This window comes from Felis catus, chromosome E3 (genome assembly GCF_018350175.1).
Source record: "Felis catus isolate Fca126 chromosome E3, F.catus_Fca126_mat1.0, whole genome shotgun sequence".
Lineage (NCBI taxonomy): Eukaryota > Metazoa > Chordata > Mammalia > Carnivora > Felidae > Felis > Felis catus.
In genome coordinates, this window is record NC_058383.1 from 21527060 (window position 1) to 21544614 (window position 17555).

Below are 17555 nucleotides of genomic sequence, written 5' to 3' on the forward strand. Positions count from 1 at the left end.
TGACTGGCATATAGTAAACGATTCTTGGTTACCCCCCGGGGTGGATTCTCCCCACCAGCTGACCCAGTAAACATGAGCTCAAGAAGCCATGCGCCTCGATTTTTCAAACTGAAGAGTTTGAAAGTTCACGCATCAAGTGAATCTTAAGCGAAAAGTGAATCTTCCTCCTCCCCACCCTCCAACTGCCATCTCCTTCCCAAAAGCAACTGTTTTTCCCAAGGTTACGGACCCTTTCAGATCTATTCTTTGCACACTCATGTACCAGTGTTTCTACATCTCGGCTCAAGAAGCAGAGTGGCGTCACAACCTTCCCACTCAGCTCCCACCTCATCCCCCAAACACACAGACTCGAGGTGGCCCTTGGGTGGCACGCAGCTAGGCAGGCTAACGTGATGCCACTCACTCGAGACGAGGCCCGCCCGTTGGCTTGCAGCTGTTCACCCCCAGACTGAGAAAGGACACTGATCGGGACCGGGTCTGTCGGCTCGCTCAGGTTTAAAGCCCGGGTGAGCTGCTTGCCTTGGTAATAGGGATGGCCTCGAACCTGGTCCGCGCCGCTTCACTGCATGCTGGGCAACCGGGGGGCTGTCCACGCGTGTGGGTTTCAACACGCGTGGACCGATGGGCTTCTGTCTCAGTAGTCAGCTTGCATGGTGTGTTGACTGTTTCTTCTTTCTGTGTAGCTTTGGTGTGAAGCTTATGGACTTCCAGGCCCACCGGCGAGGTGGCACTCTAAATAGAAAGCACATAGCCCCAGCTTTCCAGCCGCCACTCCCGCCCACAGATGGCGGCACCTTGGCTCCTGCGGGCCCAGAGCCCCCTCCCCAGAGCTCTAGGGCTGAAAGCAGCACAGGGGGTGGGGCTGTCCCCTCCTCTGCGGGCATACTGGAGCAGGGGCCAAGCCTGGGCGACAGGTAAGGAGGCCGGCTTCTGCTGGGTGCCCGGTGCCCCAGCCTTCTCGCAGGGGCTGGCCTGTGGGCACGGCATCCAGGCCCACAGAATCACTCGGCAGAGAGTGAACCGGATTCGCCTTCACTCTTCTGGTTGGCAAAGGATGGGGAAAAAAAGACTGCAAATTGCTTGCTTCCTTTCCTGTTTTCCAAAAGAAGCAACATTCGTTTGCATTCTTTACCGTACTGCTTCGGTGCTGGAAGCCAATAGGTGGCTAGCCGTATTGTAAACCTCTTTTAGCTGTTGGATGTGCACTCGATGTCCATTGACCACTCGCTTGTTGCCATCTAGTGTGCTAACTGGTTAACACTTGAATGTAGCAAGTTACTTATAGTATCCTTGGCATTCATTCATTCATTCATTCACTCATCCACTCACCCACCCATCCATCTACCCACCCGTCCACCCGTCCATCCGTCCATCCATCCATCCAGTCAGACTTATTGAATAACTAACTGAGTACTGGACGCTGTACTAGATGCAGTTGGTGACTGAGACCTTCCCAACCCCTAGCGTTCAGTCTCGTAGGCAAATTGATAATGTGAGTACAAGGTAAAAAATATGATAAATTTTCTTAAAAGGCTCTTTTGTTGATTCCTTTAGATTAACCATCTGGAGTGGGGTACAAATATACAGCAAGCAGCTTGAAAAAAAAAAGGACCTTTGAGCTTGAGATTTCTGTTTAATGTGCATGAATTCACTTCTCCACACTGACCCAGGCAGATGACCACTGGAGGCCACTTCAAGTGGTATCTCAGGTGGTTCTGGACCGGAAGCTGCTGTAAAAGATGAGCCCCTCTGCAGAGCACGTGCTCAAATGTTTATTGAGGCCCTCTATAAAGCACTAAATAATCACATATTGAGTAAAACAGATGCACAGAACAAGGATAACCTGTTTCTGCATACATTGTGTGCAGAGACGAAGCTGCCTCGGGAGAGCTCCCTCACTTCCTGTCCTCTGCATGGGGAGGGAGTGCCTCCTCGTAAGCCAGCTGCTTACGAGAGCGGAATCTTGTTCGGTCGTCACACCTGAACTCTGACTCTCTGCGTCTTCCTGAATTCCTTTTTAGTCCATAATTTGCGCAAGTTCACATTTTGGTGAAAAATAACTGAGGCTCCGTGTTGTCTCGTTAACCGCTGCTCCACACGTCTTTGTTTTGGCTTAAATTTTTTTCTTTGGGAAAAAAGTACTCGCAAACCCTCACATTTTCATATACCTGTTAGCATTCAACCCATTCAATCAAGGCTTAAATACATTATTTAAGATAATAATCAGAATTCACTGCAGATGGACAAATAGAATGTCAGTCCTCGGTTTGCCTTTGTTTTCTATGCTTTGTAGACATTTTTGTGTACACTTGGCTAGTGGCATTCACTGTTTGGTGACCCTGACAAAATGTAGTTGTCAGGTTTAGTGTAAGAGGGTCTGACCCGGGAACTAGCCCGAGTTCCGATCTCCATCTCCCCTGCTGCTAACCAGCTCCGGACTTTGAGCGATCAAAGGGTTTCTCTTTCCTCAAGTCCAAACTATTGATAATAGCCGAGTACTTTGTAATTTACAGCACTAGTATTTTGCCACAGCTTTTGCTTTGTTTTATACACCGTATGTGTCAAAATCTCATTAGTTTGAAGTCCAAAAGCCCTTTTGTGTTTTTCAGTATTGCCCAATCTTAAGTACAGGCAAACTAGAAATTTCTTGTTGGTTGCTATGAAATGGTCTCTATCATGATGTTCAAGGGGCAGAAGAGTGGAAAGACAGTCTGATGGAATGAATCTCATGAAATATTTAGTCCTGTGTGGCCCCAAACAAATACTAGCTTTGTAGACCCAGTGTGAACTGTTTCAAATTCCAGATCACCTCCTTGCCTGTGGAGGTGAGAACTCTGGCTGGGATCTGGTATTTTTAGCTTGCTTATTAGCTTTCCAGCTGGGACCGTCCGACATCTAACTTGACTTTGCTCCCCTTAGTCCGCCGAAACCCAAGGACTCTGCCCCTGCCCCCGCACCCACCCCGGGGAGAAGCAACAGTCAGATGGCCGCTGGCCCGAACCAGGCCCAGACAGCGGCTGGCTCCCATCAGCTCTCGGTCGGCCCAGGGCACAATTCCGCCGGCCCCAGCCCGCACACTCTGCGCCGAGGTAAGTAGCCACCTTTACTCCTTCCCCTTAGGGACGGATGTGCAGACATCCTTGGGTTAGCGTGGGGATTCACTTGCAAGGCTTTCCGACAGATCGTGGCCATGTCTGTTTATGAAAGGGCAAGCAGAAAAATCAGTCATTTTAAGAGCAAAGTCAGTGAAGAGAAATGAAATAATGGAGAGCAGAGAAACAGGCACTGCTGAGTATGTTTAAGGCACAAAGTCCAACAAACGAAGGTTGCTTCTCAGAAGCAGTGCTCCCAGTTTTCCAGGAATCTGGCAGGCCAAGCCCTCCCTCCGTTTCGAAAGCACCACAGCCTCCATAGTAGCCAAGCTTTATGGGTCTGCAACCCTCAAGATGGTGGTCAGGGCTTTCTGGGTCCTGACGCTGACATGTGATCCAAATCGTCCTCACCTATACCCCTGCAAGCCCTCCACCCGGCAGTTAGGGGGACTGTTTGAAAACACAGCGGATTGTGTCATCTCTCGGTTGAAAGGCTCCAGCGGCTTCTGTGTAAACCTCCCCCGTGGGCCCTGTGTGGTCGGGCCTGCCTTTGGGCCCCGCTCTTAACCACTGCTCTCTCTCACCAAGCTGCCAGCAGCGCTGGTCTGCTCTCTGTTCCTCGCCTGCACTGAGCTCATTCCCTCTTTAGAGCATCCACATTCCATGTCTTCTCTTCCGGAACATTCTGACCCACAACATCTTCTCGTGGCTCTTTTGAAATTTTATTGGGATAAGAAGACCTACCGTGAGGTCTCCCCTCTTAAACTGCTAAGAGTACTACAGGCACACTGTGGTACGGCAGACCTCTGGAACTTACTCATCTGGTGTAACTGGAACTCTGTGTCCGTTAGTTAGCAGCCCTCCGTTACCCCTTCTGCAGTGCTCTCTCTCCAGCCCTTGGCAGCTGCCATTCCACTCTCCGATTCTGTGGGCTTGACTCTTCTAGATACTTCGTGCAGTCCTGTCTTTCTGTGACCGGCTTATTTCACCCAGGGTAATGTCCTCCAGGTTCATCCATGTTGTTGTGTGTGGCAGGATTTCCTTCTTTTTTAAGGCTAAATAATATTCCAGTGCATGTATATCCCACATTTTTGATCCAGTCACCCATCGATGGACATTTAGGCTGTTTCTATATCTTGACTATTGTGAATAGTGCTGCAGTGAACACAGGAGTGCAAGTATCTTTTTGAGACCCTGACTTCAGTTCTTTTGGCTAAGTACCCAGAGGTGGGTTTGCTGGATCATATGGTAATTTTATTTTTAATATTTTGAGGAGTCTCCTCACTTTTCCATAATGACGGTACCACTTGTATTCCCACCAACAGTGTATAAGGGTTCGATTTTCTCTACATCTTTGCCAGCACTTCTTTTGTGTTTTTTTGTTGTTTTTTTTAATAATAGCCACTCTGATAGATATGAGGTACCTCATTATGGTTTGGATTTCTGTTTCCCTGATGATGAATTTTATTCTTTTGCCTGTGGATGTCCACTTTTCCCCACACCGTCTGTTAAAGAGACCGTCCTTTCCCCTCTGTGTGTTTTTGGTGTCAAAGACCAACTGTCTGTGCGTGGACTTATCTCTGGGCTCTCTGTTCTGTTCCACACGTGGTTCCTTTTTACCACTCAGGTCACAGCTCAGAAATCACCTCCTCCATGGGCCCTCCGCAATTACCCCCTCTGAACTGATGACCACTCCCGTCCCTACCAGTCACCAAGTCTTCCTCTGTCATAACACTGACTTTCTTTCCGGGCATTTTTTTCTTGATCTGAAATTTTTAAATTTGTCTTTTAACTTGTTGCCAGTTTCCCCTAGTACCTCTTAGAAAGCTGGGATCTCACCCGCCCAGGGGGTGGCAGACGCCTCAGGGACAGCCGGCTTCAGGGGAGTCAGCTACTCTCAGGTGGCCTGGTCAATGCTGGTCATGGGAGGGGCAATTGTGATGAATAATAAAAGGCCTCAGACTGAAAAGTTGAGCTGTAGCTATGCCTCAAGTCACATAGCTGGTTGGATCAAAGGCTGCTAGTTTAACCTTTCCTAACTGAATTCCTACAAATATAAAGTAGAAATTAAAATGCCTTCTTAAGGGGTATATTGTGGGAATGCCCATGAAAGCACCGTCTTTATAAAGCGTAACATAAATGTTAGGTGGAATTTTTATAAATTACAGGCAGGGAGGGACCCCTGGATGGCTCAGTCCATTAAGTGTCCGACTTTGGCTCAGGTCACGATCTCACGGTTCCTGAGTTTGAGCCCCGCATCAGGCTCCTTGCTGACAGCTCAGAGGCTGGAGCCTGTTTCAGATCTGCGTCTCCCTCTCTCTTTTTCTGCCCCTCCCTGGCTCGCACTCTCTCTCTCTCCAAAAAAACTAAATAAGCATTAAAAAAAATTTTTTTAAATAAAAATAAATTACAGGCAGGGAGGCAAAGTCAGGTATATGCTGCCTGGTCACAGACCCACGTGGTCCTTTTTAAGGTGGTCCTCTCCCCTGAGGATCTTCGTCTGTACCCCAGTTTATCCTGGAGCGTAATTAGGTCTTCTCTTCCTGGATTCTGGGTGTAATCCTGCTTTTGGGTTGAGGCTCTCCTTATGCCACATTAGGAGTCTTTCCTGCTTCCGTAAACCACAGACCTCCGGCTTCCTCACAGGATTAGTCTGAACCTTCTGCCCCTGCCTCAGCCTCCCCAAACCTTCATAGGTTTGTCCTATGGAAAGTCCACCTTTCTCCCATCTCCCCGGCACCCAGCTCTCCTGCTTCCTCTTCTGATTCCCTCTACACCCTTTCCTGTCTGGAGTGGTCTTTTTTTATTTATTTATTTATTTATTTATTTATTTATTTATTTATTTATTTATTTATTTATTTAAAGTTTATTTATTGTGAGAGAGAGTGAGAAAGACAGAACAAGTGGGGTTGGGGCAGAGAGAGAGAGGGAAGAGAGAGAATCCCAAGCAGGCTTCACACTGTCAGTGTGGAGTCCAATGCTGGGCTTGAACCCATGAACTGTGAGATCATGACCTGAGCCGAAATCAAGAGTCTGACACTTAACTGGCTGAGCCACCCAGGCGCCACAGGAACAGTCTTTTACTTGATGTGAATTCATAATTAATATTGCTCAGAACAAAAAACTAGAACTTTTTCTTTTTTAAATGTTTATTTTTGAGAGAGAGCTAGTGAGGGAGGGGCAGAGAGAGAGGGAAACAGGATCCAAACAGGATCTGTGCTGACAGGAGAGAGCCCGATGCGTGGCTCGAACTCACAAGCCTCACAGCTCATGACCTGAGCTGAAGTCGGGCACTTAACAAACTGAGCCACCCAGGCGCCCCAGAACTTTTTTTTTAAGTTGTTTATGGTAGCCAGAGTACAGCTAATATTCCAAAGTTTCCTTCCTTTGTCCGCTGGTTAGTTGTTTCTTTGGGAAAAGGTCTTCCAAGGTCTGGGGTCAAAAGTTCTAGGCCAGCAGAGCAAAGGAGACTTTATACCCTTTTCATTCCTTAAATCTGGGCCCTGTGAGCAGACAGCCAGGCTGTGCAGGGAGAAGGAAAGGGATGAAGAGAGTCCAAGGAGTCCACAGAACATGGTTGTGAGGCGGTTCTGCCAGCTGTGTGAGCTTTTGCAAATACTTGACCTCTCTGAGCCTCAGTTTTCTCCACCGTGAAATGGGTATAACAACGTCCATCTTGCAATGTGAGCTTATGAGACTCAACCGAGACAGTTTATGTAAGGGGCCGGGCTTGGTGCTGGTGCGAATGAAACATTTCCTTAATTTCCCTATCCCTTTTTGGGAAGATGAGTAGAATCTCGGTACAATTTGAAAAATACTGAGGAGCATGGATGGCTCAGTTGGTTAAGTATCTGACTCTTGATTTCAGCTCAAGGCATGATCTCACAGTTCATGGGTTCAAGCCCCAAGTCGGGCTCTGTGCTGATGGTTCAGAGCCTGCTTGGGATTCTCTCTCTCTGTCTCTGTCTCTGTCTCTCTGCCCCTCCCCCACTTGCACTTGTGCACGCACTCTCTCTCTCAAAATAAATAAACTTAAAAAAAAAAAGAAAAATACTAAAGCCTCTCCACCCACCTTTCCCAGCCCAAAGCCCGGTCTCCAGACCCACTGTTGGTAGCAAATTTTACTCCCATGGCTCCTTAGTGACGCTGATCTCAGCTGATACCGGGAAGGTAGTGAAGTGCTTCAACTCTCCGTAGATATACCTAAGGCAGTTCCTCCAGATTTATTTATATTTATATCCAGAATATATCTGTTCATTCAAGTGATTCTGGAACTGGTAGAATTTCTGTCATTAAAAAAAAAATCAAGCCATCTTGAAGAAACTGGCTTAGGGCAAGGGGCCATGGTATGTTGTGTAGGCAGATCAGTCATGCTTGGCTGTTGCCCCCTTAGCTGTTCTCGCTTCTCCCCTTTTCTTACTGGGCCATCAGGCCACCAGGGAAGGGGACTGACATGAGGGCAGCTCGGTGAGCTAAGAGCAGTGACTCTGTGTAGGGGGGCGGCCCCTTGACTGAGTTCTTTTCTTACTGGACTTTAAACTTTTTTTTTTAACACTTACTTATTTTTGAGAGAGAGACAGTGGTGGGGAGGGGAGAGAGAGGGAGACTCAGAATCCCAAGCAGGCTCCACACGGTCAGCACAGAGCCTGACACAGGGCTCGAACCCATGAACTATGAGATCATGACCTGAGCGGAAGTCAGAAGCTCAACTGACTCTGCCACCAGGGGCCCCTATTCTTACTGAACTTTTAAAACAACAGGTCATGGGGGGCCTGGCTGGCTCAGAGGAGCATGCGACTCTTGGTCTTGAGTTCAAGCCCCACATCGGGTGTAGAGATTACTAAAAACTCTTTAAAAATGCAAAATAAAACAACAGGTCTTTAAGGGTCTCTGTGTGTGTATGAGGTGCTTTTCTTTTCTTTTTTTTTTTTTTTTTTTTAATAGAAACTTATTGTTTGGGAACAGTTTTGGATCTGCAGGGAAGCTGCAGACAGTACTGGTTGCTCCCTTGTACCCCCGCACCCGCTTTCCCCTGCTGCTGACCTCTTAGGTCCCCGGGGTGCCCTCTCACAGCCGGGCAAGCAGCACCTGCGGCGTCACTGCTGAACAACTAGCCGCTCCCCGGCGTTCACTCCCCGCCGCGGGGCCACGGCACCCAGGAGACCGCGTCACACTGCGTCATCTCGTCTCCCGAGTCTCCCCTGGGCCGTGACGGTTTCTGACCTCCCGTGCGTTTCCCTGGCCTTGACCGCGTGGGGGAGTGCGGGTCAGGCATTTTGAAGGACGTCCTCCATCTGTGCGGGCAGCTGGTTTTCTCTTGGTTGGACGGGGCCGAGGGCTTTGGGGGAGGACGACCGCCAAGGCGAAGTGTCCCCCTGACGGCGTCCTTCCGCGGGGGCGCACGGTACCCACGCGGGTTCGCCCGCGGAAGATGGCGTTGGCTCTCGCCGCCGTGCCCTTCTCACTGAAAGGCGTTCTCCTCCTTTGCAGCTGTTAAAAAACCTGCTCCTGCACCCCCGAAACCAGGAAACCCGCCTCCCGGCCACCCCGGGGGCCAGAGTTCTCCGGGACCGTCTCAGCATCCGCCCAGTCTGTCGCCAAAGCCAGCCGCCCGAAGCCCTTCTCCTCCCACTCAGCAGGCGGGCCAGGCCCCGGGCCAGCCGTGCGCCGCCCCGCAGCCCTCGGCGCCCCGGAGGTACTCCAGCAGCCTGCCTCCCATACAAGCCCCCAGCCACCCGCCGCCGCAGCCCCCCACGCAGGCCGCGCCGCCCCCGGGGCACACCAAACCCGGCGGCGGCCAGGGCCCGCCCGCCCCCACGGCACCGGCCGGCGAGCAGGGACTGGAGCAGCCACCTCACACCCCTCCCCAGACTCCGACGCCCCCCAGTACTCCGCCTTTAGGAAAACAGAACCCCGGCCCGCCCGCTTCTCAGACCGCGGCGGGGACTAACCCTGAGACTGCGCAGCCACACGCCGGAACCTTACCGAGACCGAGACCAGTACCAAAGCCCAGGAACCGGCCCAGCATGCCTCCGCCCCCACATCCCCCTGGCGCCCACTCCGCAGGGGACGGCACCCTCAGCAACGCAGCTCCCACTGCCTCCAAAATAGTAACGGGTAAGTGAGAAACTGCTCCCCGCCCACGCTCCGTTGTCTCTGTCCCCTTCCATTCAGGCCTGGGTTTACAGCAGGGGGCAGCCAGCCTTACGCGGCCACATCTGGTCCATAGCCAGCCCGTTTTTGTAAATGAAGTTTTACTGGGACACAGCGGCTCTAATTTGTCTACATATCGTCTCCGGCCGCTTTTGTGCTAACATAACAGAGTTGTATAGTCAGAGATTATTGGGCTCGCAGAACCTAAAAATATTTAGTGCCTGGCCCTTGAAGTTAGCTGGCCACTGACTTCTAGTTTTATCATGTGTCTAAGACCTCCTACATTGACATTTTTCTAAGTGTAATGACCTAATCCATGTGGAAGGTACTGGACCACACAAGCATGAAATTCATTTCTTCCTCATTAGGATACTTATTTTCCTTCTAAAGGTAAAAATGTTCATAGTGAAGCATTTCAGGTATAACTTTAAAAAAACAGGGTCTGTGCCACTTCGGATGCCCCAGGAAGGGAGATCTTGGGGGGGGGGGGGGCGATCACATCAGAGTGCGGCCTCCAGGGGCGGGGGAGGGAAGGATTGACATTTTCCCATAATCCCCATGGAAACCTGTTTCCGGTGGTGATGATGGTACAGATTTCAGCAAGCCACCTGACGGGGTGTTTTTATTAAAAAACCCAGTCGAAAACAGTCGAGCATTTATTTAATTGTGATTTCTTTTCAAAATTCCACCCTAAGTGTTCTAATACACTATTTGATTTAAGGGTGAGGTAGATGGGGTTTTTTTAAATGTGTTTTTTTTAAATGGCAGTTAGAGCTTTGAATCACAACAGTTTAATTTTCCATTTTCTACGTGGGGCTAGTTTTAGAGACGAGGTGGAATATACCTCTGGGCTGTGCAGCTCTACTGCATGACTTGTCTGCTGAAAATGAGCCAATGGTGTACCCCAGACTGGGGGTACTCCAGATGATGAGGGTTTACCCACTAGCCTTCTGATAACCTTTTTTCTCCCCCAGGAACATACTGCATAACTTGCACGTATTATAAATGGTTAATAACGTATGATGACACTCCAGCTTTTATTTTTAAAAAACAAAGCCACATTGGTGTGTTTGTTTGTTTGTTTCCCAATAGATGCCCTTCCTAGTGCCCTCACAGGTGGGGAAGGTTCCCAGGACTAAGGTCTGTAACCCCCCCCAGCAGCTCGCACCAAGCTCCATACGCTCCTGCTTAGCCGTGTTTTGCAAATGTGCTTTTGACCACGTGCTCAGGAGCAGCTACCGGACCCCCTGCCGTCCATTCTGTAGCATGTGGACCTTACTTTTGTTCTTACCAAAAGCATTTTGAGCTGCAGTGCTCCAAATTCGAGGTAGCTGTCAGTAGATTGAGAACCCGATTTCAAGCCGCTCACCTAAGATGCTAGGAGTGCCTTCTTTCTTGTTGGTAAGCCTTTTGTAAGTGTCCTGCTCTTCTCAGTGACTTCCCTGTCGTTGATCGGCTCATCACGTCCAACCAAAGAGGACTCGGGTGCAGTCGGCACAGAAAATTGTGTTCCTTGTGTCTTGAGCTTTAATTTGTAATTGTATATCTTAAGTGCGAGTTAACTGCATGGAGCTTCTTAATTTGATGTTTGAAATTCTCAGGACCAAACCAAACAAACAAACCGATCTTCTTCCAAAGATCCCACACTAAATTCCTTTGCGTTCTAGCACGCTTACATTTTGCTTTCTTAAACCATACGAGCTTTTCAAAAGGCACCGTTAGCCTCATCTGAGCCGGGTCCACATTTGGACACCTTAGGGCTCTCGTCATGCGTACCATTGCTCTAATCGGCTGATCTGAGCCTTAAACCCTTGTTGGGCTACTTCGCCAGCGTTCGCAGCCTCGGTCTGAGTAAGACTTTCTGTAGAAGCCAGAAAAGGAAATGAGTGAGGCCTTAAAGGCGTGGAGGAAGGCACGAGTATGATTCCACATCCTGACTCCTTATAACCCAGCAGTCTGGGGTTGCCCCACTGGGTATGGAAGTCGTGCACCAGAGTGACACGACGAAACCCTAATTAAGGCTGAGCCTTTTAACCCTTCATGACACCAGCATTTCACCCGCAGATCTTTCCTTTTACGTAGATAGGAAAACTACCAACTGGAATCACGTCTGTTCTTTAAAACCATTCCCACCTCACATGTGTTTATTCCAGAAAACTATCTTATTGATCCGGTACAACACTGTAATGCTTTGTACTTTATCAGATCAGGGAAATTTTATATGAAAGTACTTTGCCTTAAGATATTACCTAAGTATTTAAAAATCTATGTTATGAATTCTCCTAAACTCAAGAAATCCCAGGCCACTACAATTATTTTTGTATTGCGGAAGTAACTTTTAATTGCCTAAAATCGCCTGGACTACCATTGGGAGCACACAGAAAGCCCCGTTTAGGATTCATGCATCCACTAGTATTGAGCAAGCTGCTATTATGAACCATTCTTGGGTATTTCAAGAAGAAAAACAATGTAACTTCCTTGGAAGGCCATCCTTTATTATGACATTATGTTTTCATGTGGAAAACCAACCGTAGACAGTTTCCTAAAAACAGGTTATTTGCTTAGAGCATTTAATCCTAAAAAGTTGAATTACAGCCTGGGGATTAGGATAAACCCTTGGGGGAGATCGATGCCGCCAAGCAGATTTGACCGCCATCGTCTAGCAGCACAGGAGAACGGAGGGATTCTGATGTCCTCCGAAGCTCCTCTTTATTGTTACTGTAGAAAGCGCGCAAGCCTTTCAGCTTTGAAAGTAAAAGAGTTTGCATCTTGCTGTTTTTAAAGGAACAGATTTTAGCCAAGAGTGTTCTAATTGAAACATTTTATTAAATAATTTAGATGTATGACCTGCCATATTCAGTCAGAACTCAAATTGGAATATTTAATGGTAAGGAAAAGGCACCTGATTGGCCAAAGCTTTTGTGCTCCTTGATGATCGTTACTCGTGCGCTAACGCCTGTTACTAACCGGGCACCCTAACCCTGCCTGCTTGCATCCCTACTAACAGTGCATGTACTAAACGATGCTGGCTTCGTTCATGCTTGCTCTCGATCACTCTGAGTACTAAGTGTGTTCACAGACGTGTGTGACAGGTGGTCACAGGGCTGGCCTTGTGCCTTCTCTAATTTCTGTCCTTTTCTGTACCAGGCAGGCTTGAGGTGTAGTAGAAAAACTTTGTGGACTTGGGCCCGAATTCGAAGTTCAGCTCTCTGTGTAACGTCAGGCAAAGGCACAGCCTGGCTGATCAGTTAGAGGGTGACACTTGTGAGAATTTTTGTTGAAGGGATTGAATCAGATAAAATAAGACGTCTTACAGTTCTCAGCATACACTGGGTCCTAAGTGAATGCTAGCGATCTGTGATCATGTTTATCTTGGAAAAAACAGATAATCAGAGTTATGTCCTACACTCATAGGTCAGCGCTTTAAGAATGCATATGCCCAGGGGCACCTGGGTGGCTCCGTAGGTGAAGCGTCCAACTTAGGCTCAGGTCGTGAGCTTGCAGTTTGTTGAGTTCGAGCCCCACATCAGGCTTGCTGCGGTCAGCGCAGAGGCCGCTTCAGATCCTCTGTCCCCGTCTCTCTCTGCCCTCCCCGACTTGTGCTCTCTCAAAAAAATAAGTAAATAAAAATAAAAATAAAAAAACCCAGCCACAGGAGGGCACCCATATTTAGATTCTAATGCACCATTTGATTTTCCCAATAGCAGTTCTTTTGTGGGTTAAAAAGACAGTGCTCAGGAGTAGAAGATATTTCTTACTATTTCATGATATTTCGTGAGCCTGAGAATACATATCCCCAGGGCTGCCGTCCGCTGTGCGATGGTACGTCCTGTTGCTCTCGGGGCCGCCACTCGAAACTCAGCACTTTGCTGGTTCTCACAGTGTTGTTTTTTGTTTTGTTTTTTTTTTTAACTAACCTCTTTTTACATCCTGAAAGTAACACATTTTAAAAAATTAACCATAGGTATTAAAGAAAATTTGGAAACTAGAAATGATAAGCCACGCTGCTACAATTGAAGAAGTTCACTACTCATATTCTGGGTTTTTCTCTATTTTTTCTTTCCTAAAAGTCCAGGGTGTGTGTGATCATGGCTTTTGATCCTGCATTTTTCATTTTACCTTACATCATATGCCCCTTCCCATGTTACGATGTTTTTACAACCCATCTTCTCAATGACTGCATGATATGAAGCGGGTTTATTTTTGCTCATAGTTGGACATTTTTAAGTGGCTCCTGCTTCCCTTTGCAGGTTATTTTTAACAAATAGATACCAGAATCATGTCAAGGTGAATATCCTAGTGAGACCTGAGCAGAATCTCTCCTTTGTAAAAATAATAAAAAGTTGACGCAGAGTCTCTGACAGACTGGAAAGTCTCCGACAGCCCTAGTGAGCCGCTGCGGGGCAGAAGGGAGTCATTCTCTCAGACAGATGGGTCAGGAGGTGGGGTAGGTCACCCCACAGTTGTGTCTGCAAAGTGTAATTCCAAGGCTGTGTTTGGAGTGGCCGGGAGAATACCCTTGGACTGTCTGGAGGGTCAACTGACAACCTAAAGCACGTGTTCACAATTGTTGACGTGATAAACCTTTAGGACCGTGTCCTCAATCACAGGGTGTCCGTTCTGGCCCCCGGGGAGCCCACATCCTTGATACAGATACTCAAAACAGGAAGGAACTCACTTAGATTTGTCCAAACCCCACATCAGGGGTGATGTTCTGCCTGAGTGGAAGGAGCGTCCTGGGCATCTTTTTGTCTTTTGCTTTTTAATAAGACATCAGTCCTGTGAACTTAGCTCCGAGCTGTATGCTCAAAGACCAGCCCTTCTTAGAACGTATCTAATGAAAAATGATGCCTTATGTAAATTCGCAGCCAGAAAGTTTCAGAGGCATTTTTTTTTTGAAAAACAGAAAAGAGTTCCTGCGGGAATCTTTCTAAAATAACCTTTCCTCATTTTTACTACAGTGAACCAGAGCGTTTAAGACTCACGCATTATCTCCTCAGATACCATCTTCTCTGTCAGGACCCTCACCCGAGGACACACAGACTCCTGTCGGGAGGAGGGAAGCGCTGTGTCAGTTAGACCCCACAGTCCAACCGGTGTGGCTCCGATCCTCTGAGGGGTTGAGTCTCTCCGAGTCCCCCTTTCTTACCTCCACAGTGGCATTGCTGCTGCCGTGGAGTTATTTCGTGTGGAGGTGTCGGCGAGTGCCGTGATGACGTGTGTGCAACGCTTAGCACCGTATCTGGGAAACGGCACCCTCCCCATGATGGCAGCCGTTGTGACAAAGAGGAGTCTCCTTCTGGAAGCTGGCTCTGCCCCCGTGCCTCTTTGTTGCATGTAAACGTTACCTGTTGCACGTGAACGGATCTGCTGTCTTCTTTTTAAAAAATGGTTCACGTAAGAGAGGGAAGGGGGGCTGGGAAGGGGGGTTGGCAGGGTTGGTACCTGCCAACCTCAGGCAAACCAGGCGCAGCAGGCAGGAGGCAGAGGGAACTTCCCTTAGGCTCCCCCACACGTTTTTTCCCTGGGTGTGGAGGTCGTGCGTGCTCATCAAAAATAGAGGAATTCTGGGAAGTACAAATCCAGGAATTCTTTATATGTGATGTAAAAAAAGAAAAAGAAAGGTAGTAAGTTTGTCCTCTGAGAAGGATCTGCGGCCCCTCGGTGTTGGTTTGCACATGCACCCACCTGTTAACAAGTAGGAACCTACCCAGTGCGTACGGTGCCCGTGCATCACGCACCCCCCACCGGGCGTGGCGGTTCGGCAGTCTCTGGTAGACTCTTTGAGCTAAAAAGAGACGCTGACTGGTTGCGCCATCTGTCTTGTCGGGTTAGGACGATGGTAAGGGGATTGAATTTGCAATGCATTTCTGGTACGAGTCTTGTCTGTGAGACACAACTGCTCTGCCTGAGGCAGTAGGAGGGGAGGATTGGGAAGATGGCCGGGCTGGATGACTCTTCACCATCCATCCCTGCAGCTGGCCAGCCGTAAAACTGATGGAGCGTCAGCCATCATCCAGTCACTGTTCTAGGCATCAGGGAGGCACTGAACAAGACAACAAGTACAGGAAAAGCGTCTCTTAAGCATAACGGGAAAACTCCCCAGCACACCCACCCCAGCCCGGCAGCGTGAAACCACAGCAGATCCGAACATCTCCCTTCTCTCCTGCACCAGCCCTGACACCTCTCAGCTGGCTCTCACAATTTTCTAGAACACACACCTACTAGAGAGACAAAGGATTCTGTCTTGACGAGGGGCTGGCTTGTCCACTGTTGTGCCCTCACAGGTGGGTGCTCAGTGAGCACTTGTTCCTGAGTGAGTGCATCTGAGACTCCCCGGCCTCACTAGGAGGAGGGCTGTGGTAGGTGACGATGTCTTTTGTGAGTGTAGGAGTGAGGGACCGACGGCTCGAGGATTGTGCGTTGCCCTCTTGCTAACGGAATTCTAGCCAACATAATAAGACAAGAAAAAGGAACTGGAGTATAAGTTAGGAAGACAAGAGAAAGTACTTGTGGGATGTTGGCGATCCCCCTGTGATTGTCAACCAGCGGTTGTTGCCAGGGGACATTTGGAAGTATCTGGAGACATCTTTGTCACCCTGGGGGAGAGGGGGCCGTTTGCCACGGCATCTAGGGCATCAAGGGCAGGGCTGCTGCCGTGCACCCTGCAGGCAGCCCCGCAAGCCAGAACGATCCAGCCCCGAATGTCACTGGTGGGAGGCTGGCGTAGCATTGCTAAGAGGAATAACCCCTCAGCCCCGGAGGAGGGGGCTGTCTCCAGTGAAGCACACCTGTCCCCGTGGCCCAGATGTTGTGAGGGGAGTTCCGTTAGTGCGTCAGAGGGCTTGGCGAGAATGAGGTTTCCTCTCCTCGGTCAGAGCGAGCACGCGCTGCAAGGCTGCATCCGAGAGCTGCCCTGGGGTCTTGGAGGCTTGACCGCCGCTCCCAAGGGCTCATGGCGGCTCTAGCACGAGAAGGCGTGTGTGCATGGGCTGACTCGGACTTTCCGGCTCCCCTTCCTCTCGGAGCGCCCCCGGGCGGCTTCGGCATTACCACGCGCTCATCCCGTGTCTCCTGTTTTTGTCCAGACACCAGTTCTAGAGTTTCAGAACCGCTTCGCAGCACCTTTCCTGACACGCATTCAGACTCCGCAAGCAGAGACGTGCCCGGGCGCATTCTGTTGGACATAGACAACGACACGGAAAGCACCGCCCTGTGAAGAAAGCCTCCCCCAGCCCGGCCCCCTCCACCCTGGCGCGTGGAGCAGGGGCAGGTGCGCAGTTACCCTTGCAGACCCAACAGCGAAGAGCTTCCAGTGAAGGGAAACGAAGGCCTGACGTGCAGGGCCTCGCCTCCCGCAGCCCGAGGACAGGGTGGGGGCTGACACTTGAAGCCGAATGACCTGTGTCTTGAGGACGCTGGCTTTCTTTCCTGGGAAGGAAATCATGCCCAGAAACATTTCTAAAAGAAGGAAAAACGGAAAAAGACAAAAGAAAACGAAGTAGCTAGAATGGAAGGAGTATGCTCGCCGAGATGTGGGGAGGAAGCTTTGTCGCTGCGCGGTTAGTGCAGGCCGTTCGGAATGAAGAATACCGCGTTAACTATTTAATAAAATGCGTTCATTATGCAGATCACCCACTTCCTGCTCCTTGGACTTTGATTCTGACACCTTAGGAGGGAGGTCCCTCTCCTTCAGAATCGCCGCAGAATCATTTTGTATGAAGTATGGTCTGTGCCTCCCCGAGCCCCCGAAAACCACGCGCATCGATGGTGACTGCTGGATCCGTCACCTCAGCAAACTGGATGTGACCTGTGCCTTGCCGGATTGCAGAATGTAGAAAGAAACGTACTGTTCTTTTTTTTTTTTTTTAAACAATGTAATTGCTACTTGATAAGGACCGAACAATATTCTAGTTTCATGTTTAATTTGAATTAAATATATTCTGTGGTTTATATGAAAACTTTATCATTCTTAGAAGCAAGACCGTGGACTGTGTGTATGTGTGTGTGTGCGTGCTCTCTCTCACCCAAATAGAATTCGGATGAGACGTCAGGGGGTCTGTGACCGTAGAAGCCTGAAGGAATGGAGAGCAAAGTCGCGGCAGTGACGCCAGCCCCCAGGTGCCCCAGAGACCTCCCGGACTGGCTGTCCCCGAGTGAGTGTTCCGTGGTCGGGCTCTTCCTGTGCACTTACCGGTCCTGACTCCCTTCCCTGTCCAGCCAGAGACAGAACAGTCGGCCCCGCAGACCCAGTGCGGGAGTCCCGAAGCCGCTCTTTTCCGGTGGCGGGAAGGCACTGCCCTCCCAGGG

General features: G+C 49.4%; 1 protein-coding gene across 2 annotated transcripts in view; it reads left to right on the forward strand.

Annotated features, from left to right (window-relative positions):
• The window catches only part of ARHGAP17 (Rho GTPase activating protein 17), an 89961-nt gene extending 72763 nt beyond the window's left edge, over positions 1–17198 (forward strand). Inside the window, exons 17-20 of one of the 2 annotated variants that reach the window (XM_045047861.1) lie at positions 684–914; positions 2920–3089; positions 8583–9209; positions 16334–17198. In XM_045047861.1, the coding sequence (XP_044903796.1) occupies positions 684–914; positions 2920–3089; positions 8583–9209; positions 16334–16464 (1159 nt within the window). In that variant the 3' untranslated portion in view covers positions 16465–17198. The remainder of the gene's footprint in view (positions 1–683; positions 915–2919; positions 3090–8582; positions 9210–16333) is intronic. The other variant, XM_045047860.1, reaches the window with a different exon arrangement.
• The last annotated feature ends 357 nt before the right edge of the window (positions 17199–17555 follow it).